Here is a 26,161-nt window from a genome sequence, read left to right on the forward strand (position 1 = left end):
ACATGAAACTATTGAAAAAATAATGTTGTTATGAAAACTTTATTTAATAATAAATATATTAAAGTAGTGGCCAATATGTGGACTGTGCATTGAAATAATTCTAGTCATTCAATGAAGAATAAAATATCTTTGACAATTCCATCAAAACGCACCCATAAAGTGTGGTCGGATATACATGGAGATTTAGTTAGGACGAAATGAAATAAATAAATAAGTGAATATAATATTTAAAGCTGGTAAATTAAGTAAAGAATATCGCTGCCTTTAAATGTGATGTCTGCTGTTGCTGTAAAGTAGATTGGCGATAAATTATTTACATATCGCTTATTTGTATAAATTAGGGAAGAAGTTAGTTAATTAACTTGACTAAGAATTGGAACTAAGGGCTGACATTTTGCCTGTTGAAAGTTCATAGAAATAAGGGGATCGTGTTAGATATAAAATAGTGCTAAAATATCAATTATTGTCACTAAAAATAATTTGTTGATACTATGCCATATAAAACGGGACGATTAAAGATATATGTGTTAGTACCTTAAACATACGCCAAGAGCAGGCCATCATCACGGTTTAAGGAAAACATCAATTATTCTGTATAATAGGTTATAGTTAGATGACATGAATTGAAATCTTAATGATTAAGAATGGACAGAATGAGCGTATCGAACGAGCTGTTCTAAATCATTAAGCTTTTAATTCAAGTAATCAAACTGACTTTTAATACAACCTCATTGGCTGATACATTGTCAACGCGAATTCTAACGCAGGGATTGTGTATCGGATGAGTGGCAGTGAGTTGGCGGACCTTTTAAACTCCCGCGAATGATCTTATTCTTATTGATTAAGTCTAGTACTGAATAGTTGCCTATCTGCATTTTCATTGACCGTAAATGTGGGTTATATTCTAAGGGGCATATGCTATGGGGATACAACAAAGCTACAACAAAGCGAGTTCGTGTATCCAATTTGAGTACAAGGTTTCTAGACCCACTGCCTAGCAATGATCGATGAGGAAGTACGAACACATGCGAATATGCCGCATACAATATGGTGATGAGATGTCTGTAAACCTAATGCGGCGTATTAATTGCTATTCATTGCTGGATATCGCTTTATCACCTACTTTGCAGAATCAAATAACACCTGTATAAACACTTCCTCCTTTAAATCGGGCTTTGTTATGGTGAAAATAGATGCATACAATCCGAAGAAAATTGTGAAAATGGACTGGATATTCATTCTTTTGTTGCCATCAGTTATGTAAGTTCATTGTTTATTTCGACTAAATATTTACAGAAGAAATTCTTAACTATAGCTATAAGGGTTGTATATTTGCTCTTTATTTCAACTGAAATCAGACGTACAATAACCAATTGTGCAGTACTTTCTGACCTCATAGACCTTAAGCTGTCAACTGACCCTGCTCCCCCCAGGGGGAATTTTGAAGGTTATGATTTTCTTAAAGCTTAAGCAAAACGCCACGAAATGAGATATGTTTACGCTCTGAGGGAGGGGGCATAAGTGAGTAACGGACTTTTAAGCTACAAGTAGTTACTTTTAAGTTTTATCAGTACTATTTCTTTCATGTGAAATAATCGTTTGTCCGATGAAAGTTGGTAAATCATCGTTTTTAAGTTCTATGAAGGTTTTCTAATAATTCATAACGCGCGAATTGGTGTAAATTACGTTACTGTTAAAACGTAACATAAAAAGCAACGTTTTGCGAAATAATATGTTACACAGAGTGCTTATACAAATAAAGTCATGTTATTTTGCTTGATGAATGATGTATTCCATATTTAAAATACGTATTAGACGATTTCATCAATAAATCTCTAAACTTTCTTATGATTGTGCAGATAACGCATGTGCTATTTACGTTACTTTTAGTTTTATTTTGCATAATAACGATTGATGCTGGTGAATTATGAATACCCTTTACACAATTAATCACTTTAGTTATACACACATTATATTCTGGTTTTATTTCTAATTTGAACCAGAGATAAAACCTACGTAACCGTGATTACGTTACTAAGACAGAGATTTGAATGTTATTATATAGAAGTTTCATATAGAAAATGGGTAAGATCATAAAGAGCTGCAATTAATTAAATGTTAAAACACAATAATATTAAAAAAACATATGTATATGAAAGGCATATCAAACACATTTTTTAATTCATATTCAATACAGCGTGAAAAATCATTAAAATGCAGTTTACAAACATAAACATGAATTGATAAATAAGTGGAAAAAATATTTTTTGTAAGATAAATTAGATCTAAAATTGTGCTCATGGAACGGGCCAGGCAACTCTGGAAGAGTTCATTAACAATCTAAATTAGATAAAAACTGCCCTTTTCCTATTGTAAAGTTTCATGGTCCTTAGAAACTGCTGATAGAATGCCATGTGAGGATGTTGCACATAGAGTTGTCGGCAATGTAACACTTCAAAGCCTGCCTGATTTATTAAAGTGAGTTGAATGCAAAAAAAGAACTGCACCAACATTCGTGATATCTGGTCCCGAAACATGAACTCCTACTGAGTTCATGGCTTTAATTGGTAACAATGACATTACCTAAATGTAATGTGTACTTTTCGACCAGTGGAATACTGACAACTTTACAGAAAGGTTTTGAGACCCTATTTTTGTTAAAGGAAATGTCAAAATCTTAAAAGTCTTGATGGTGCCAATGTTGAAATATTTTACAAGAAGGCATTGTTTTCATCCTAACAAGAGGCAGGCATTAACACGTTCAATGTTGGATCTTCAGATGTCATAGTGGTTTAAGCGGGATATTTCAGGGGTTTTCATACTGAAGTAGGTGACAAGCGTCGATCTTTCTTTCGAAATAAAATTGGTCAAAACAAAGAAGAAGATATAAGTTCAGTAATATTAGCCATTCATAGCTTCTCAAGGTGTGCTACAACAATGACGCTCCTTTTAATCATAAAACAAGACTATTACCAATTCCATATGCTTCACTGTCTAAACTAGGTCAGCTTCTTGAAGGAATTGAATGCTTTGTCTGCTAAATGGTAAACCAAAATATACAAAGGTGAACCAATTGAGACATGATCCCTTTTGCAAAACGGTTTATCGGTATCAACATGAGAAGTATAGCGCCCATTAAAATGCATTATCATCGGGTCAACTACGAACTGTACGTCTGGCAATACTTCCATGAAAATTACCCACTACGACTTTGTGATTTAAAATTAAGTGGTTGGATAAAAGTGCCATGTAGTATCGAACACGTTTGGACTTGTGGATGTTCTTATTCTTATTCAAAATCAATGCACACACATGTATAATAAACATAGGTTTTTAGTGAAAAACCTTTTACTTTTGTTACTTACGCAAGAATGCATTTTTGGAAAATATTATTTACTGATAACAAGATTGTAACAGTGTATTTAATATCTTAACAAGCAGTTTTCTGAGATTGGTATTTTTATTTCATAAGGTAGAAGAACCGTATTGTCTGCACCTTATTTTCAAATTACACTCGGTATCCTTCATACAAATAATTGCTTTCGACATTTATTTATCCTTTTTGGTGTATTAAAACATTTGTATTATTTGTGGTAAATCATATTAGGGAGTAAGAGTACATCTTTAAATGTATTACGAACATTAAATGAGGCAATTTGATTTCATTGATTGCAGAATGTTTTTAAAAAATTATCTATAATGCATGATTTTAAAAACGTGTAGACATTATGCAAAATTGGTAAGATGTATGAGCATTACAATTTGTCACGTATATGACACATAATGTTAATAAATGTCAAGTTATTTTAATGTAATGTTAGAGAACTAGTCCCTTTGCATGATTAATGATATTCTTGTTAACACTGGTAACGTGAACTACAACTGACAAATGCAATAGTATTCCCATTTAGGAATGTAATTGATATTTCTAGTCTATTAACATACAATATCTAGGAATGGTATGTTATGACTAATGGAGTCAAAATGTCAAATCATGTAATTGAAATTTGAAGTAAAGTATTTTATATGCAGATTAGTATTTTTTTCAATCTTGCATAACAGATTAGAACTGTGATGTGAACAATGTGAAGTTAATAAATCTGTTTTTTGATAATATTTGTAATTTGCTTTAGTGCCATAAACAAGGATCATTGTATAGATAGAAATTTCAAATGACGATAAATGCTCATTGTAGGCATCATTTGTTTAATATGTATAAACAGTCCACATATTTTTCTGATGATGTAACGTAATATAAATGTGAAAGTTTAACTTGACATTTTGTCTTATTCATCAGTAGTGTCTTAAGTTTAATGTCTAATTAAAGATTTATCATCAAATCGATGTAGATTATTTTGATGCTTGTTCTTCGTCATAAATATTGCAAGTTTTGCAGTAACGTAAGTTACAGTATAGTGAGCCATGAAACATCCCTGTGTTTAGCTGAAAAACTATTGGTGTGTAAAACTATGTCACATAATATTGAATTAAAACAGTTTTCCTCACTTTTTCTTTTAAAAAACAACAGTATTTTACAAGTAAAAGCTAATTTCGAAAGTTTAAAATTATTTGGTAACGAACATTAAATTGCTGTAGTTTCCAAACGCCCCAACGGCCAAGGCGTAAACATGTTTGTAAGATGATACACTTTCATAAAATCACGGTCTACAAAATTCCTGGGGGGGGGGGACAAAACCATTTTCCCCTAATAGTCTATCATGTTTGTTTTAATATTTATGTATGTTTTTTTGTAAAAACCCCAAAACCTTTTCAAATGATACCCAAATTGATACCAACATTACATGGGGTTACCAAGCATCCTAATATTTACTAATGCTTGGGTCAGCTTTCTTTAAACATTTACTTGACTATGTTAATACAACTTTGAATGGTGACATGTCAAGAACGACTTCCACAGTGAACAATGTTTGGGCAAATTTTACGCAATATTTATTGAAAAAAAGACAATTAAATCATTTCAAATTACTTTGGAATGCAAGGAAGGAAACCATTTTGCAAATTTTCGAAAACCGGACTTCATGAGAGTAATACAATTGACTAACGTTCATCGTAGGATGGGTGGTCCTAACTTAAGATTGTTCTGTTATTTGTGACTTTCAGACCTGTGTTTGAGGCAGCTGTTTGCAACAAAAACGATTGTTGTCCCGGGACCGAAAAAGACTCATGTATAAATGGTATGGAAATACGATGTTTAATAACGTTTATGTTAATCACATTTTTGCAGAAGATACCTGCTATTTTAGCCACTATACGTAAGAAACATTTTTTTCTGGCCAATTATCCCCTAAATGTTTCCAAGCAGTTATGCCCCCCTTCTCCCTGTCCCAAACTTATATCAATATCATTGTAAGGTAACGCACTGCGTTGGGTAGCTGTATTTGGATAAAATTAAGTAAGTCATTTTAAACATGCTTTTGTAGTTACGCGCTTATTAATGACGGAAGGGGGTGAGGGTGCGAGATTGTAAGGCGAATGGGTGATCTATCTGTTCATAAGCATGAAACGTATTCAAATTGTGTTTTTAGAAACAAAAGAAGAGTGCCTTATTGCCAAACCAATTCATAATATTCTACGACGAATTACTGGATACCAGACACAAGATGATGAATATCCTTTCTGTGACTTCTACATATCGCCTGGCTGGTACACCCTCTGTGGCCATGTGTTGTCGACTAATCGGACTGGCTGCGGAACAGTCTTCAATTGGATTAGGACCGGTAAATATAAAATGGTTTAAAAAACACGACCTCCCGGTCGTACATACAAGGAAAAAAAGAGCATAAATCGATTAAGGAATTACTGAATGCTGGCCTGTTCGGTCCGTATTTTAAAAAATGGATAACCATATAAAGCTCAAATCGTAAATTAAATCTAAATGAAATGTTTGATCACATATTGCACTAGTCAATTCCCAAAAGACTATTGAACATTATCTTGAGATATGTGATATAAATGTATATGTATATATATAAACTGCCCAATTCACAACTATACTAATATGACTTTTCGTCGTTATAGGACCGGTAAATATCTAACGGTTTACAAAACACGATCTCCCGTTTATCGATATACATGTATTCAAAACATATAACACCATACTGTTTGTACTGTTGGTAGTATTATCATTTTGTTTTCGACGTTAACACCTCGTTTTTAACCCTTACCCTATATGAACTGTGTTATATGAAAATCAACGGAATTCAACAGTTTAAATCCTTATATGTCCCAGTATATGATCAATGATTTATTTTTAGTTGGTTTCTATGTTCATTTTTGTATTTCATTTGTCAACCACCTTAACGGACACACCACGCACAATACAATACAATACAGTAGTGTACGGTAGAGTTCAGTAGAGTGTTGTAGAATACAGAAGAGTGCAGTAGAGTAGAGTGCATTAGAGTGCAGTAGAGTAGAGTAGAGTAGAGTAGAGTAGGGTAGGGTAGGGTAGGGTAGGGTAGGGTAGGGTAGGGTAGGGTAGAGTAGAGTAGAGTAGAGTAGAGTAGAGTAGAGTAGAGTAGAGTAGAGTAGAGTAGAGTAGAGTAGAGTAGAGTAGAGTAGAAAATAATACAGTACAATACAGTACAGTACAGTACAGTACAGTACAGTACAGTACATACAGTACAGCAGAGTACAGTAAAGTACAGTAGAGTACAGTAGAGTAGAGAACAGTAGAGTACAGTAGAGTACAAAACAATATAAAACAATACAATAAATATTTCTTTCTTTTGAATATTTTTATTTATTAAGTACAATAATTATAAAGGAAAATATTTAGTAACAAAAGAGTTTAAGCAAGTAATACAATTAAGTTATAATTTCGTAGAACATTCTTTGACAAATTGTTATAATATCTATTGTTGTGAAGGCCTTTAGTCTAATTTAATGACATTTATTGCCGGCCTTGACTTTAATGACATTTACAATTTTAATGTATAGGAAAACGGCCAACTACAGGACTAGCGCTCTTTTATCTCTTTTATTTCAATGGAACATTTAAATGCAGTTTCCATTATTTTTTGTAATTGACATTCTGTAATTATTCATAACGATGTTTTAGTAAATACGTACTAATAACCCTTTTATCAGCTTAGTGTTTGATGTTATATTTTATCTTCTGTGATATTTTCGCTATAGTTTATATTGTATTATGCATCTCCCTGATAAGAATGTAACAATTAAAGGCTTTATTCCGTCTTACTGTATTGATATATTCACTGTATACATTAAATGTTCCGAATAGATAATTTTATTCTTTACTTTATGTTAGTTAATAGAGATTTATCAGTGAAAAGAAAATTGAAACAAGTTGCGATCTTGCAATGAAACAATATTTAGAAAAATGAAAAATACCATTTGACAAACTGAGTTTTTGCTTGTTCAATAACAGTGCAGTAATTAAAAGGATTCCTTAGGCATAACACAATGTGGTACAGATATCTACGCACCAGGTTTTATTTAATAGAATAACTTAGCCATTGTACACGTAAAATGGTTTAGTTTAAACTGTGACTTAATTTATGCAGGCAAGGTATATGGCAATCCCCATGTTTGTTTCATATTTATCTGCACAGAAGAGGAAGTCGTGTTTCACATACGTAATAAAATAAGGTCAATGTCATTGTCGATTGTTATACGCACTATCAGAGCTTCGTTTTACTCAAATTATTTCATTTTTACATAAGCTTCGCCATCATATAACCGTGTTTTTTGCTAAACCGGGAAGTTTATTTTTGATTAGTTTATAAATGGGCGAATAAGAAACTGCGAATGGCTCTGGCATTATTTTTGCATTTATTATTTAGGCATCATAAATTATTCAACCAGTACAAAACATATCTAACAAAGGCTGCGTTTTTATCATGGGGTTCGTATTCTACTTTCGTGGAATTTGGCAGAGTTTGGTTTCACCTGGCTTACACCTCGTAAAATCCGACCTCTGTGCATGCCTTCGGGTCCGGTTCCCATCAATACCAGAAATATGCGCACTTTTTCTTAAATGTTTGATAATAAAACATGTAAAAAATAAATAAAAATAAACACGTCTCGTTAAATTATTGCAATTGTATCACACTGGTAAATATTTGTTCAAATAATTGATTTGTCGATATCTATCTAAGAACTACTATTAAGCAATAAAATCATACAAATGCGCAAACGGATAAAAAGATGTCCGATGTTGTGAACAACCTTTCCATGTTGCTGTTCAGGCAATGCTGTCTCTGTCATTTTTATAAAGAGTGTAGCACATGGTCTTGGGGTAACGGTATTGATTTGCCATTTTGGGGATACTTACCGTGTCCATATAGGTCGTAGTGAACCAGATATGGTCTGTTAGATGGAATCTAATTTAAGGTGCCTTGCCGGAGGACGGTCCAGATTTAGTTGATGTTTGCCTGACGAAAAAGGACGAGGGGGAGTGTCTGGAGAATTCGCAAGTTAACGCGTCCAAATGTCATGATGGCACATACGTCTTTTATCTTGTTGATACCCAGAGTTGTCCTGAGGCATATTGCATCGGTATGCATTTTCATTTTTGCTAAATGGTGGTAACTTTAATCATGTACTATAAAGTTAATTTAATGTTCTTCCATTGAAGTTCATTTTAATGCACATATTGTATTTTATTCAGCAGCCATTTATCAAATATCTATTACATATTCAGAGTCAGCAGTTGTGACTACAAATAAAGGTGAGGTTTAAAATATATACTTGTAAATACAGTATTGTACTCGCACAAGAGACGTGTTTAATTTAAATATAATTTCTGAAAGTTACGCTGTGCCATTTAGATTCGTTTAATTGCAATATTGTCTCATTTTCTAACTAATAGTATTTCTTCAACTGTTTTTGCTAGATTCCATGTGTACCGTCAACGCAAATGGTAAGTAGCTAGTTTTGATGCTTGCTATTATGAATCATTAACAATTACATTCTTAAGAGTTTAAAATAAAATTGTTCACAAAAAATATATCTTTATTAAGTAAGATCAAGATTAAGTAAGACATTTGGCTCAATGCCAATGCCGCCATGTCATAATTTAATGTTATTAATGAGGTGATTTCATATTGGCCTAGTAAATTGTCCGAGGCTCGCTGTATTTGCCTGAGCCCGAAAGGGCCGAAGACAAATAAATGGGCCAATATGAAATCACCTAATTAATAAGTATTATATTAATTAACTATTACCATTTTGGTTGAAATAATTCTCATAACTTACCTTTAGTTCACATTGAAGCCATATTATCCCTTATTCATTCATGGTGTCTGTTTTTCTAGACTTGACTTTGATGTTGACATGCATCCTTAAGTGACATTGCACATACGTATGAATAACGCACTGTACATTGTAAGGAAGCATGTCGTTTGAAAACAGAGGAAACTCATATTAGCTGAGTTTTGTTGATATTGGACGAGTTTGGTTGATATTGAGCGAGTTCTGGCATATATTGTCTTCAATTGTCTTGAATTGGTACCGCAATTGTCTCTGTATCTCGTCAAATACGTAATAGTTGATTAATAAAGGCGTGTACAACGCCGTTTTTGTTTTTGACCTTTGAACAATTCATATCATTCTCGTGTTCGACAGCAAAATACGCTTACTAATAAAGAAACAGTAAATACCACTTGGGGCCACTAAGGGCCTCCTTGCATTATAGTAACCAATCAGGCAGCTCATAAACATTTAATGTTATTGGCTAAGTGTAATCATAGAAATAATATAGAAACCTTTTTCTACAAGGATATTTTCATGTTAAACTCACAAACTATCAGGCGACAATTAAGTCAGGACGGATACTCGTAAAACGTTTGCTTTGGTAAATCCGCTTAACGGTTACATACGACAAGTCCTCAGCTGGCCTTTATCACTAATAGTGACCGATGACTGTTTTCTTTTGTAATGCTTGCTAAACTTCATGTTAAAAAATACTGTTTAATTGCCTGCTGACACTTAAACAGGTGGAAGGAATTTTGATTATGTAAGGTATATGTTTTACCCAGTGTGGACATATCCACAGAAGATAACGAATTGTATGATTGTTGTCAGAAACCAACAACACACAGATAATTAAAGTCAGTTCATATTCTTCAGAAAAACGCTGTGAGGGGTGTTGCGTGAATGACAGCGAGTGTTTGGCGATCAATGGTGAATGCGTTTTCAACGTCTCTTCAGATGTGGGCAAGTGCAAGTGTCGGCCAGGAAGTGTTTTCCGTGATGGAAATTGTTCTGAAGGTAAGTTGTTTTATCAACACGGATATAAAACTTGTCTTAATATTATTTGGCATTTGTTATGCCTTCTTCGATGAAGCGAGGTGCTTTGTATATTTCGGTCCGTCAGTCGATCGGTTAAAAGGTCGGTAGACCAAACCTTATCCGATCGATTACTAGAGTATGCACTGGCCTTAGGTCCTCAAACTTGGAGGTTGGGCATGACCATCAAATAAATATTGGCGAAATGTCAAGGTCGTTTTGACACTAATTTAAACGTTGTTTCTAATTCATAACGAGAGTATGATTGGCCTTTAAACTAGGCAGGACAATTGTTCATGACCTTCAGATGACCTCAGTTTATTAGTTTGTTTATGTTTTAGACAGTTGGTCAAAGGTCATGGTTGCGATGACTGGACAAAAAGCGTGTCAAGTTGAAAAAAAGAATAAGCTTTGGCCTAAGGTCCTCGAATTTGGTAATGAATGTGGTCATGACCAGCAAATGACCTTTTGAGGTCAGTCGTTTTAAGATAACGGCATTGGTAACACTGAGCACAGTATGTTTGTCTGAATGATGACAAAAGTATGTTGACCTACGGTCATCAGAATTGGTAGAGCGGTTGGTCACGACCTGCAGATGACCCATATTTGTTTAAGGTCAACATGCAGAGCCACAGTGACGTTGAAAACAAATGCGAACTGATTTTGTTCACCGAGTTTGTTTCATTACCAACACTTGAGAATGTATTAACCCTTCCTCATGCATATATGTGAATGTATGTACCCTTCCTCGTGCATATATGTGAATGTACTTACTCTTCCTCGTGTATATATGAGAATGCACTTATTCTTCCTCGTTTACATATGATACGAAAAAACCTGTTATTTGAGCCACTATACGTAAAAATCATTTTCTTCTGGCCAATTATCTCCTGAATACTTCCAAGCAGATCCGTCCTCCTTTTCCCTGTCCAAAACTTATATCAAACTCATTGTAAGGTAACAAACTGCGTGGGTAGCTGTTTATTGATGAAATTATGTTAGTCATTTTAAACATGTTTTTGTAGTTACGCGCTTGTTCATGTCGGAATTAGGTGAGGGTGAGAGATTGTAAGGCGAATGAGTGATCTATCTGTTCATAAGCATGAAACGTGTTCAAACTTTGTTTCCAGAAACAAAAGAAGAATGTCTAATTGCTAAACCAATTCATAATATTCCCCGACGAATTATTGGATACCAGCCACAAGATGATGAATATCCTCTCTGTGACTTCTACATATCGCCTGGCTGGTACACCCTCTGTGGCCATGTGTTGTCGACTAATCGGACTGGCTGCGGAACAGTCTTCAATTGGATTAGGACCGGTAAATATAAAATGGTTTGAAAAACACGACTTCCCGGGTAGCAATATTATCAAAACATATAACACCCTATTGGTTGTATTGTTGGTCATGTTATCATTAATTTCTTTGCGGCGTAAATACCTTGTTATGAAATGACTGTTTTTCAGTATAAACATCAAACTAATCTAAAGGAATAAAGCTGCACTTTAGTTCAGGACTTGTCATTTTCAGAAATGTCTTTAATTTACAGTTTAATAATAACTCAAAAAACTGCATACACTCATACATAGAAAGAAAAAAAACAAGAGTTTAAATCACTTAATGAATCACTGAATGCTGGCCAGTTCGGTCTGAATTTTTAGAAATGGATATCCATATAATGCTCAAATTGTCTCTTAAATTTGAATAAAATGTTTGATCACATATTGCACTATTCAACTCCCAAAATAATATTAAACCTTATCTTTATTTATATATATATGATCTGCCCTATTCACAGCTATACTTATATGACCTTTCTGCGTCAAAGGGTAGGTAAATATCAAACGGTTTACAAAACACGACCTCCCGGGTATCAATATACATGTATTAAAAACACCATATATGATTCATAACCTTGTTTTAGTAAATTCGTACTAATAACCAGATTTTGCAGAGTTTGATTTCACCTGGCTTACACCTCGTAAATTCCGACATCCGCGCATGCATTCAGGCCAGGTTCCCATCTATCATGGAATTATGTGAACATTTTCTTAAACATTTCATAATAAAGCATGGATTGGTCGATATTTATCTAAGAATTACTATTATAACTAGTTTCTGTCATCTTTATTACGAGTGTAGCACATGGTCTTGGGGTAACGGTATTGATTTGCCATTTTGGGGATACTTACCGTGTCCATATAGGTCGTAGTGAACCAGATATGGTCTGTTAGATGGAATCTAATTTAAGGTGCCTTGCTGGAGGACGGTCCAGATTTAGTTGATGTTTGCCTGACGAAAAAGGACGAGGGGGAGTGTCTGGAGAATTCGCAAGTTAACGCGTCCAAATGTCATGATGGCACATACGTCTTTTATCTTGTTGATACCCAGAGTTGTCCTGAGGCATATTGCATCGGTATGCATTTTCATTTTTGCTAAATGGTGGTAACTTTAATCATGTACTATAAAGTTAATTTAATGTTCTTCCATTGAAGTTCATTTTAATGCACATATTGTATTTTATTCAGCAGCCATTTATCAAATATCTATTACATATTCAGAGTCAGCAGTTGTGACTACAAATGAAGGTGAGGTTTAAAAATACATACTTGTAAATAAATTAGTATAGACGTGTTAATTTAATATATAGTTTATGAAAGTTACATTGTGCTATTTAGATTCGTTTAATTGCAATATTGTCTCATTTTCTAACTAATAGTATTTCTTCAACTGTTTTTGCTAGATTCCATGTGTACCGTCAACGCAAATGGTAAGTAGCTAGTTTTGATGCTTGCTATTATGAATCATTAACAATTACATTCTTAAGAGTTTAAAATAAAATTGTTCACAAAAAATATATCTTTATTAAGTAAGATCAAGATTAAGTAAGACATTTGGCTCAATGCCAATGCCGCCATGTCATAATATAATGTTATTAATGAGGTGATTTCATATTGGCCTAGTTATTTGTCCGAGGCTCGCTGTATTTGCCTGAGCCCGAAAGGGCCGAAGACAAATAAATGGGCCAATATGAAATCACCTAATTAATAAGTATTATATTAATTAACTATTACCATTTTGGTTGAAATAATTCTCATAACTTACCTTTAGTTCACATTGAAGCCATATTATCCCTTATTCATTCATGGTGTCTGTTTTTCTAGACTTGACTTTGATGTTGACATGCATCCTTAAGTGACATTGCACATACGTATGAATAACGCACTGTACATTGTAAGGAAGCATGTCGTTTGAAAACAGAGGAAACTCATATTAGCTGAGTTTTGTTGATATTGGACGAGTTTGGTTGATATTGAGCGAGTTCTGGCATATATTGTCTTCAATTGTCTTGAATTGGTACCGCAATTGTCTCTGTATCTCGTCAAATACGTAATAGTTGATTAATAAAGGCGTGTACAACGCCGTTTTTGTTTTTGACCTTTGAACAATTCATATCATTCTCGTGTTTGACAGCAAAATACGCTTACTAATAAAGAAACAGTAAATACCACTTGGGGCCACTAAGGGCCTCCTTGCATTATAGTAACCAATCAGGCAGCTCATAAACATTTAATGTTATTGGCTAAGTGTAATCATAGAAATAATATAGAAACCTTTTTCTACAAGGATATTTTCATGTTAAACTCACAAACTATCAGGCGACAATTAAGTCAGGACGGATACTCGTAAAACGTTTGCTTTGGTAAGTCAGCTTAACGGTTACATACGACAAGTCCTCAGCTGGCCTTTATCACTAATAGTGACCGATGACTGTTTTCTTTTGTAATGCTTGCTAAACTTCATATTAAAAAGTACTGTTTAATTGCCTGCTGACACTTAAACAGGTGGAAGGAATTTTGATTATGTAAGGTATATGTTTTACCCAGTGTGGACATATCCACAGAAGATAACGAATTGTATGATTGTTGTCAGAAACCAACAACACACAGATAATTAAAGTCAGTTCATATTCTTCAGAAAAACGCTGTGAGGGGTGTTGCGTGAATGACAGCGAGTGTTTGGCGATCAATGGTGAATGCGTTTTCAACGTCCCTTCAGATGTGGGCAAGTGCAAGTGTCGGCCAGGAAGTGTTTTCCGTGATGGAAATTGTTCTGAAGGTAAGTTGTTTTATTAACACGGATATAAAACTTGTCTTAATATTATTTGGTATTTGTTATGCCTTCTTCGATGAAGCGAGGTGCTTTGTATATTTCGGTCCGTCAGTCGATCGGTTAAAAAGGTCGGTAGACCAAACCTTATCCGATCGATTACTAGAGTATGCATTGGCCTAAGGTCCTCAAACTTGGAGGTTGGGCATGACCATCAAATAAATATTGGCGAAATGTCAAGGTCGTTTTGACACTAATTTAAACGTTGTTTCTAATTAATAACGAGAGTATGATTGGCCTTTAAACTAGGCAGGACGATTGTTCATGACCTTCAGATGACCTCAGTATATTAGTTTGTTTATGTTTTAGACAGTAGGTCAAAGGTCATGGTTGCGATGACTGGACAAAAAGCGTGTCAAGTTGAAAAAAAGAATAAGCTTTGGCCTAAGGTCCTCGAATTTGGTATTGAATGTGGTCATGACCAGCAAATGACCTTTTGAGGTCAGTCGTTTTAAGATAACGGCCTTGGTAACACTGAGCACAGTATGTTTGTCTGAATGATGACAAAAGTATGTTGACCTACGGTCATCAGAATTGGTAGAGCGGTTGGTCACGACCTGCAGATGACCCATATTTGTTTTAAGGTCAACATGCAGAGCCACAGTGACGTTGAAAACAAATGCGAACTGATTTTGTTCACCGAGTTTGTTTCATTCCCAACACTTGAGAATGTATTAACCCTTCCTCATGCATATATGTGAATGTATGTACCCTTCCTCGTGCATATATGTGAATGTACTTACTCTTCCTCGTGTATATATGAGAATGCACTTACTCTTCCTCGTTTATATATGATACGAAAAAACCTGTTATTTGAGCCACTATACGTAAAAATCATTTTCTTCTAGCCAATTATCTCCTGAATACTTCCAAGCAGATCCGTCCTCCTTTTCCCTGTCCAAAACTTATATCAAAATCATTGTAAGGTAACAAACTGCGTGGGTAGCTGTTTATTGATGAAATTATGTTAGTCATTTTAAACATGTTTTTGTAGTTACGCGCTTGTTCATGTCAGAATTAGGTGAGGGTGAGAGATTGTAAGGCGAATGAGTGATCTATCTGTTCATAAGCATGAAACGTGTTCAAACTTTGTTTCCAGAAACAAAAGAAGAATGTCTAATTGCTAAACCAATTCATAATATTCCCCGACGAATTATTGGATACCAGCCACAAGATGATGAATATCCTCTCTGTGACTTCTACATATCGCCTGGCTGGTACACCCTCTGTGGCCATGTGTTGTCGACTAATCGGACTGGCTGCGGAACAGTCTTCAATTGGATTAGGACTGGTAAATATAAAATGGTTTTAAAAACACGACTTCCCGGGTAGCAATATTATCAAAACATATAACACCCTATTGGTTGTATTGTTGGTCATGTTATCATTAATTTCTTTGCGGCGTAAATACCTTGTTATGAAATGACTGTTTTTCAGTATAAACATCAAACTAATCTAAAGGAATAAAGCTGCACTTTAGTTCAGGACTTGTCATTTTCAGAAATGTCTTTAATTTACAGTTTAATAATAACTCAAAAAACTGCATACACTCATACATAGAAAGAAAAACAAGAGTTTAAATCACTTAATGAATCACTGAATGCTGGCCAGTTCGGTCTGAATTTTTAGAAATGGATATCCATATAATGCTCAAATTGTCTCTTAAATTTGAATAAAATGTTTGATCACATATTGCACTATTCAACTCCCAAAATAATATTAAACCTTATCTTTATTTATATATATATGATCTGCCCAATTCACAGCTATACTTATATGACCTTTCTGCGTCAAAGGGTAGGTAAATATCAAACGGTTTACAAAACACGACCTCCCGGGTATCAATATACATGTATTAAAAACACCATATATGATTCATAACCTTGTTTTAGTAAATTCGTACTAATAACCAGATTTTGCAGAGTTTGATTTCACCTGGCTTACACCTCGTAAAATCCGACATCCGCGCATGCATTCAGGCCAGGTTCCCATCTATCATTGAATTATGTGAACATTTTCTTAAATATTTCATAATAAAGCATGTAAAACAGAAAATAATGAACACATTTCTTTATCTAATTGCAAATGTATCATACTGGTAAATATTTGGTTAAATAATTGATTGGTCGACATTTATCTAAGAATTACTATTATAACTAGTTTCTGTCATCTTTATTACGAGTGTAGCACATGGTCTTGGGGTAACGGTATTGATTTGCCATTTTGAGGATACTAACCGTGTCCCCATTGGTCGTAGTAAACCAGATATGGTCTGTCAGATGAAATCTCGTTTAAGGTGCCTTGCCGGAGGACGGTCCAGATTTAGTTGATGTTTGCCTGACGAAAAAGGACGAGGGGGAGTGTCTGGAGAATTCGCAAGTTAACGCGTCCAAATGTCAAGATGGCACATACGTCTTTTATCTTGTTGATACCCAGAGTTGTCCTGAGGCTTATTGCATCGGTATGCGTTTCAATGTTTGCTTAATGGTGGTAACTTTAATCATATGCAATAGAGTTGTTCTAAGGTTTCTTTCTTGATTGCACATATTGTATTTCATGCAGCAGCCATTTATCAAATATCTATTACATATTCAGAGTCAGCAGTTTTGAATACAAATGAAGGTGAGGTTTAAAAATACATACTTGTAAATTAATTAGTATAGACGTGTTAATTTAATATCTAGTTTATGAAAGTTACATTGTGCTATTTAGATTCGTTTAATTGCAAAATAGTCTTTCTTTTTCTAACTAATAGTATTTCTTCAACTGTTTTTGCTAGATTCCATGTGTACCGTCAATGCAAATGGTAAGTAGCTGGTTTGGATGCTTATTATTATGAAACTGTTACAATTACATTCTTAAGAGTTTAAAATAAAATTGTTCACAAAAATATATCTCTATTTAGTAAGATCAAAATTAAGAAAGACGTTTGGCTTAATGCCATTGCGGCCATGTCATAAAGGCGTGTACAACGCCATTTTTGTTTTTGACATTTGAACAGGTCATTTTATTCTTGTGCTCGAGGTTTACTAATAAAGAAATAGTAAAGACCACTAAGGGCCACCAAGGGCCTGCTTGCATTATAATAACCAATCAGGCAGCGCATACACATTTATTGATTTGGGCTAGGTCTAAGCATAGAAATAAAATATAAACTTTCTTTTCTAAATGAAGTTATTTGTATTAAACTCGCAAAATTTTGTCTGGACAGATACTTGTGAAACATTTCCTTGTAAAATGTGCTCAACGGTTACACACAAGAAGTCTTCAGCTGGCCTTATCTGTAATAGTGACCGATGACTGTTTTATTCTTTGTAATGCCTTCAGACCTTCGTGTTGAAATGAGCCGTTTATTTGTCTGCTGACACTTATATAAGTAAAGAAAGAACTTAATTATGTAAGGTATACGATTTTTTACAGAGTGGGGGCATACCCATAGAAGGAAATGTAGTGTATGATTGTTGTTAAAAACCATCAACACACAAAAAGTTCAAGTCAGTTCATATTCTTCAGAGCAACGCTGTGAGGGATGTTGCGTGAATGACGGCGATTGTTTGGCCATCGATGGTGAATGCGTTTTCAACGGCTCTTCAAATGTGAGCGAATGCAGGTGTCGGCCAGGAAGTGTTCTCCGTGATGAAACTTGTTCTGAAGGTCAGTTGGTTTTAAATACACATATATCTTGTGAAATTAGTGTTTTCTTTGTTATTATTTGTTTTACACACCTTCGATGAAGCAAAGTTTACTGCTTTTCACATGTCGGTTCGTCGGTTGGTCTGTCGGTAGCAAGACCTTGTCTGATTGATTTCTCAAGTGTGCTTTGGCCCAAGGTCCTGAAACTTAATATAGAGGTTGGTCATGACCAGCAAATGCACTTTGTTGACTTTGAAGTCAGTGGGTCAAAGGTCAAGGTCATGGTGACTTTGAACTGAAAATCCGTTTCCGATTGATAACTAATGTATTATTAACCCTCAATCTTGGCAGGATGTTTAATCATGACAAGCAGATGACCCTTCTTTTTTGTAGTCAGTAAGACAACGGTCATAGTCGCGATGACCTTGGAAACAAAGAGCTTGTCCGGTTGTAAACTTAGGCACGCTTGGGCCATGGTAGCATGGGATCTGGTGCAGCTGATGTCATTTACTTGATGTTTAACGCGTCTTGCGCTTGTTAATTTAATTAACATAAAATGTTGATATGTGTTTTCGCCGATGAATTTGACATGGAGCTTGTGCTCATTTTTGCGATTTTGGCCGAACTGATTTGACCCAAAAAAGGTTTGCTTATATACCAAAACCTTAGTAGGACACGAGACTGGCCAGCTGGCCAATCAGTGGCTGGTACTTATATAAGTGAAAAAAGAACTTAATTATGTAAGGTATACGATTTTATACCGATTGGGGGCATACCCACAGAAGGAAATGTAGTGTATGACTGTTGTTAGAAACCAACAACACACAAAAAGTTCAAGTCAGTTCATATTCTTCAGAGCAACGCTGTGAGGGATGTTGCGTGAATGACGGCGATTGTTTGGCCATCGATGGTGAATGCGTTTTCAACGGCTCTTCAAATGTGGGCGAGTGCGGGTGTCGGCCAGGAAGTGTTCTCCGTGATGAAACTTGTTCTGAAGGTCAGTTGGTTTTAAATACGCATGTATCTTGTGTAATTAGTGTTTTATTTGTTATTTATTTGTTATACCCCTCTTCGATGAAGCGAAGTATACTGCTTTACACATGTAGGTTCATCGGTCAGTCGGTCGGTAGTTCGGTAGACAAGACCTTGTCCGATTGATTTCTCAAGTGTGCTTTGGCCCAAGGTCCGGAAACTTAATATAGAGGTTGGGTATGACCAGCAAATGAACCCTGTTGACTTTGAAGTCAGTGAGTTAAAGGACAAGGTCATGGTGACTGAACTGAAAATCCGTTTCCGATTGATATTTTAGGTATAGTAGACCATCAATCTTGGCAGCTTGTAACCTTTTTATTGCTTTTTACGTGAAATTGTATGTTTCTCCATAAAAGTTAATACACATCATAGGACTTCCTAACTATTCTTAATCTCATTGTAAAGCCCTAAAAGAAAGTGTTGACTGCTGCAAAAATTCAGCGTACGTAGTGACCGAAAATTAAGGCTATCTGTTGTCAAATAAACTGTTGAAAACGGTGTCGAGATTATTTTATACGATAACTTGATGTTTAACGCGTCTTGCGCTTGTTAATTGAATTAACATAAACTGTTAAAATGAGTTTTTGCCGATGAATTTGACATGGAGCTTGAGCTCATTTTTGCGATTTTGGCCAAACTGATTTGACCCAATAACAGGTTTGCTTATATACTTAAACCTAAGTAGGACACGAGGCTGGCCGGCTGGCCAATTGGTGACCGGCCGTTATGGCAAACATGCTATCCGGTAGCGGTTTCTTGACCGAAAGGGCAAATAAAATAAAATCGGAGGTGCCTACTGATTGTTACATAGCAACCAAAGCATAGACCATTGGCTATCTTTCATATGTATACGTTTTAGAGCTTGGTTTGGGATTTCAAAAACTGACTTAACACGCTGGCTCTACTTTGTATTGTCTACCTTTTAACCGCATTGTTTTTCCTAGTACACAGGATCTTGTCATTTTACCGAATACACAGTGGTTATGTTCAATCAATTTTATTTTTCCAAGGGGATACGTAGCTTTTTTTCTAACGTGTCCCTACCTATATATAGTGTTGGAGATCATGATGCACTAGAAATCAGTGTTATTTCTCATGCGAATTGGTCAATTCGCTATAGAACATATAGGGAATGTATTTAGGTGTCTGTGACCTCTATTAAAGAAGATCAAGGACGGAAACAGAGATGGCGGAATGTCAAAACTATAAAGGACGTGTGCATGTATTCAAATAGTGATAAAGTCTATGGAATAAAGTGAAACCTTTATTGAATCATGACTTGAGTATCAATAAATGAATGCAATTGTGACATCCTAAACAATATAAAAGTGCATCATACATGCTATCCCTATGACATACAGGAATAATCATTGTTAAGGAATCGATGGCTTAAATGTTAGAACAAGGTAAACTAACATACCTCATACGATGTAAGTAATTTATGATAAAGGTATAGATTGTGAAACATCTGAATGGTTATATGTCTCACAACACGAGTTACCTTGAATCATATGTCTGAAACCCTGCAGGTAAAGAAAGATTGTTGATATATTTTATCAAGACCCAATAAAGCAAGCTCGTATCAATCTTGAATGTACTTACCCTTTCTTGTGCTGCATATATGCGAATGTACTTACTCTTCCTCGTGCATATATTTGAATATACCGACTTTTCGTGCATACATGAGAAAGGTCTGACCTTCCTCGAAAATATATGATCATATACTCAATCTTCTTCGTGCATATATGGCATGTATCCAATTTGTATGACAATATATATTGCATAGATGTTCATGTTATGGGCTTTGCTTATCGTACATTAAGATTGTAAGATCATTTTCTTAATCAACAGTATCTGAAATTTCCGACTAGCATGTATCATAGGGATGCTTTTTCATAGAATCCTGCGCTCAGACAGTATATAGCATCAGAAAAAAATGATTCCTGTCTAAAGCCTGTCTCATATTCTCTTTAAGTTTAAACGGTCCTCGACAATACTTTCAATGTTTACAGCTTTGTAACTTGACGTATTTTTCTTTAGCAACCCCCTTTACGGTTTTAAAATATATTTATATTAAGTTATTATGTCTCCTGCATTCATTGGGAGACATATTGATTTGCCCTGTCCGTCCGTCAGTCCGTCAGTCCGTACGTCACACTTCGTTTCCGCTCAATTACTATAGACCTATATTCCTTGGACCCAGGAACTTCATACTTAATATGCTAGTTGGTCATGACTAGTAGATGACCCCTATTGATTTTGAGATCAAAAGGTCAAAGGTCAAGGTTATCTTTAGGTAAAAAAAACAATTTGTTGGCGGTGACCTTAAGCTTAAAATGATTTCTGCTCAATAACTAAAGAACGCTTGTACCCAGGAACTTAATACTTGGTTTTCTAGTTGGTAATGACAAATAGATGAATCCTATTGATTTTGAGATCAGTATTTCAAAGGTCAAGGTCTTCGTTACCATGAGGTGAAGAAACGGTTACCACTCAATAACTAAAGAACGCTTACACCCAGGAACTTTATTGTTGGTATGCTAGTTGGTCATGAATAGTAGATGACCCCTATTGATTTTGAGATCACTAGGTCAAAGGTCAAGGCCGCCGTGACCTTGAGGTAAAAAACGGTTTCCGCTCAATAACTAAAGATCCCTTGGGTCCAGAAACTTCATACTTCGTATGCTAGTTCTTTATGACTAGTAGATGCCCCCTTTTGATTTTGAGATCAAAAAGTCAAAGGTCAAGGTTACCCCAGGTAAAAAAACGATATGTTGGCGGTGACCTTAAGCTTAACAATGGTTTCTGCTCAGTAACTAAAGAACGCTTGTTCCCAGGAATTTCATTCTAGGTATGCCAGTTGGTCATGGCTAGTAGATGACTCCTGTTGATTATGAGATCAGTAGGTCCAAGGTCAAGGTCACCGTGACCTTGAGGTGACGATACAGTTACTGCTCAATAACTGATGAACGCTTGCATCCAGGAACTTCATACTTGGTATGCTAGTTATTCAGGACTAGTAGATGAAATCTTTTGATTTTGAGATCAGAAGGTGAAAGGTCAAGGTCGCCGTGACATTGAGGTGTAAAAAACGGTTACTGCTCAGTCACTATAGAACGCTTGCACCCAAGAACTTCATACTTGGTATGCAAGTTTTTCATGACTAGTAGATTACCCCCATTGATTTGTGATCAATCCGTCAGTCAGTCAGTCAGTCAGTCGGTCTGTACGTCACACTTCGTTTCCGCTCAATAAATAAAAAACGCTTGCACCCAGGAACTTTATACTTGGTATGCTAGTTGGTCATTACTAGTAGATTACCCCCTATTGATTTTGAGATCAGTAGGTCAAAGGTCAAGGTCGCAGTAGATGTTCACTATTTAATACGGGTGAATAAACCAAACCTCACTGTTGGTTCCTCACCAGTCCAAAATTACAAATTTCATGTCCATCATTTATTTTTTCTCAGCTACAACCACACAATAGGGGAGACAAGCGCTTTTTCAAAAAAGCAATCTTTAGTGTTTTCTTTACAGAGAAAACGACTGCGAAACTTGAGGATACGTCGAAACTCAAATTTGTGTTGGCAATCAGTTTTCTACTGTGCGGAGGAATAGCAGCTGTCGCAATCATTACCTGCCTTACTTGTCGACAAAGAAAGAAAACTGCAAGCAACACGGAAGACAAGTAAAATCAGTTCACATGAGAAATGTTACGAATGAGTCTCATTTTAACTAATACAATTATAGTTAATATTGACACTAGGTGTTGTATTATTTTGAATATACGAGTATATTGTATAAGTTCTCGGATTCAACTTAACTCAGCGCAAAGTATCACTTACTTGTTATGCTAAGATATAATATGTAATGTGAAAGAGTTGTTTTGCTCCAAAAAGTATAAGCCTTAGCTATCTGAAGTGAATCCTCCAACGCAGTAATTTTGTTGAATAAACCACCTTGAATCAAAGACAAATAATATTTGTATAACTTATTACAAAGGAATTGACATGTTTAAACTGATACCAGGTCCATCATCTGTATGCAAAGCCTGTAAATCATAAAAGAATTCATTCCAATTCCAGGATTGGTGTATATGATGAAATTTCCCATGACCCATACACCAAACTGGAGACGGGAAAGGCATGGTACGGTTGTAAGATTAAAACGAAAGCCTTGAGCAATGATCATTTCGGAATACAAGATACAAGAATCTTTATTTAAATTCGGGTATATGATAACAAGAAACATTAGCTTAATAAGCTTTTTTTCTGACGTATCTGATCAGACCCATGTTGGAGTCCTGTATCAGAGTAGTGTATATAATGGCTTCTGTTCATTTAAAGAATATTCCATCCAGATTGCTTTAGCTGGCATTAAGTGCTGTGTGACGGTCACGAAATAGTTAATTATTGCTTATGAACAGTTTCAAGGAAACTGAAACTAGTGGTTACAGACGTAGTATGTAATTTTAGCTTCCGAAGAATTACACATAATGCATTGTTAAAATACCACATGGTTTAACCAGAATACACAGATGTTTAAATCATATGACAATAGCAATGTACTAAATTGTTTTTCAGTGAGAAGACACAATACTACCCTATCTTATTTGTTGTCGAAGGAAGCAAAGACATTTATCCGACAAAAGGTTAGTTAAAATAAATGCATTTAAAACAATCTGACTGTGCTCTAAAACAAGGCTTCCAACACGTTGACGCTTGATAAAGTTTTTTAACAGAAATAAACTAAATATTTATAATAAGCTTAAGACGTTTGGCGATCACATTTAAGGTTCCATCTAAAAAAATTACAGAGTTGGGTAACTTTGATACAGAGGGGCCATGTATTCCGATAGTAACAATTGTAAAAAAAAATGTTGTTTTTTTTTTACAGGCAGGTTTGATGAAATGTAAGTAAATTTATTTGATCGTTTGATAAATAAACAGTTTTTACATGTGGTTATAATTTTGTCCACTTTAGTAAGATATACTTTTTTGTGAGATCTCGAGTGAAACCCTTTTTCATATTTGATTGAAATTTGATAAAAAAAATCTCTGTCTTTTATGCTTAAATTAAAGGAAATGTCAATTTAATTGGAGTTCATTGATACTTATCGTTAGGAATGTACCGATTTGGTTATGTCATCGCTAGTTTACTTCTGCTCAACAATACAGAAACCCAAATCTATAAGAACAGTGGAAAAAAAACAGCAATGAAAACCGCTATGACATTTTACCTTAAGTCACGAAAGAAATAAGAGGATAATTGCTTTTTATTATATGACAGCAATATATCTTAGGGAAGGAGCACCAGCAGTTATATTGAATTGCTTTTCCACAAGTAAAATATCATATATACTACTGTGTTGTCGGGGAGAACTTTTTTCTTATATAACTTTGAAACAAACACTTTCTCTCCTAACGTCATGCTTTGAGTTAATTTGAAACAACAATTAAGGACATGATACCATATTAAGCTAATTGACGTCAGACGGAAAACGACGTCATAGATTTCTTCCCAGCACTGTGTACATGTTCGTTCGTGTTCTTTATGAGAAACGGGACTAACAGTATTATTTCGGTAAAATCACTGTAGCAATCGTTCATTTTATCAGGATATAATACAGCGTATTTTTTCATTAAACCACCGATAAACCTCAATTAAATAACTGTATTTTTTTCAGGAATGATGACCACGTATACACAACAATCTGATCCCTCCCTGTTTTGTTGAACTATTGAAATTCGTGATATTTTAGATAGTTACCGACTACAAAACCAGATGGTGAAAAAAAAAAGAACAAAAAGTTTAAAAACACTCTTCGAGGATATATACTTTCATCACATAAACCTTTTGACACTGTGTGCTTTGTTTTTATACTAAAAATTAAACTTGTACGTTGATTTAGTTTTATTGCCTATAATTGTATTAATTTTTATGTTTGATAACAGGCCCATCTCGTGCTTTCAATCACGTGACTTCATACTAAATGAAATTTTAATTTAATTTTAATCATTTTACTTTAACAATCAATTGTAAGCAGAATGTATGAAAGTATTAAAATAAATACATGTACATGATTAAAGCATATTGTTTTTGTTCGACTGGTCGGATCCAATAGGTAACTTTATATACTGTTACCTTCCATTTCATGCAGACATTTAATGACTAAGTTTAGAAAATACGTAACACTATGTACGGGTAAGAGTACGTAAACGCGTGTACTTATTTTTGTGCACTACGTCATCCAGGTATGTGTACATTACATGTAAGAAAACACGAGGAATGTGGGTTAATGTGATACAAAAGTGTCTTCAAGTACGAGTTCAAGGAAAATATTATTGTGAAAAATAAGCAGTAAATGAATAGTACAGATTCACATGCGCTCCGGCCACTGCACGATTATATGTTACAGCAATCGGTTATAAGTGCAGAATGATGGGGGCACCAGATCCGTCAACTCAGTTTATAATTATAAAACTCCTCAAAGGCTACCAATGTCATCGAGCGGGAAAAGACACAAGACTGCCCATCACACCACCTATTTTAAGAATGGAACTTTCGAAGTTACCCATTGTTTGGACCAATAGATACGAATCATACCTGTTTTCTACAGCCTATATCATTGCATTTGTTGGCTTCTTCCGGGTAGCTGACCTCACCTTGTCCAAAGGCAATACGATCGTCAACATTATTTCTATAAATGATATCGCGTTTGGAAAAGGTCTGCTTAACATTACGTCATTCAAAAACAAACCAGCTTGGTGCTCCGGAAACAATAAGCATAAAAAGTTCTAACGACACGGTTTGTCTCGTTAGCCCCCTCGTGCAGTATCTGCGCGTGCGCCCAAAAGTTGCGGGACCCCTATTGTGCAATTTCGATGGCTCCCCTGTCACTAGGTATCAGTTCACATCGGTGCTAAAAAGGCATTGGGATTTGCAGGTCTTGACTATACGCGGTTCGGTTCTCATAGCTTTAGGATTGGTGCGGCCATCACAGCCGCTCTTTAGGGCATTTCTGCTTAGCAGATACAGAGGGCCGGTCGATGG

The 26,161-nt window shown here is 35.2% G+C and overlaps 1 protein-coding gene across 4 annotated transcripts; it reads left to right on the forward strand.

The window, feature by feature from the left end:
• On the forward strand, positions 1–25,191 carry LOC128223688 (uncharacterized). 4 transcript variants are annotated; one of them, XM_052932999.1, is made up of 24 exons: positions 1–236; positions 1,131–1,260; positions 5,122–5,195; positions 5,547–5,738; positions 8,377–8,541; positions 8,687–8,713; positions 8,879–8,905; positions 10,114–10,254; positions 11,403–11,594; positions 12,526–12,690; positions 12,836–12,862; positions 13,018–13,044; positions 14,253–14,393; positions 15,544–15,735; positions 16,741–16,905; positions 17,040–17,066; positions 17,224–17,250; positions 17,958–18,098; positions 18,934–19,074; positions 22,646–22,796; positions 23,194–23,256; positions 23,692–23,759; positions 24,005–24,020; positions 24,795–25,191. In XM_052932999.1, the coding sequence occupies exons 2-24, from the start codon at positions 1,181–1,183 to the stop codon at positions 24,823–24,825; spliced, it is 2,280 nt and encodes a 759-aa protein (XP_052788959.1). In that variant the 5' UTR covers positions 1–236; positions 1,131–1,180; the 3' UTR covers positions 24,826–25,191. The 4 variants fall into 4 exon arrangements, with proteins under 4 accessions (XP_052788959.1, XP_052788960.1, XP_052788957.1 ...); XM_052933000.1 differs by having other exon boundaries at positions 1–214; XM_052932997.1 differs by lacking the exon at positions 1–236 and adding an exon at positions 767–791.
• Positions 25,192–26,161: the final 970 nt, after the last annotated feature.

Source organism: Mya arenaria, chromosome 17, assembly GCF_026914265.1.
Source record: "Mya arenaria isolate MELC-2E11 chromosome 17, ASM2691426v1".
Lineage (NCBI taxonomy): Eukaryota > Metazoa > Mollusca > Bivalvia > Myida > Myidae > Mya > Mya arenaria.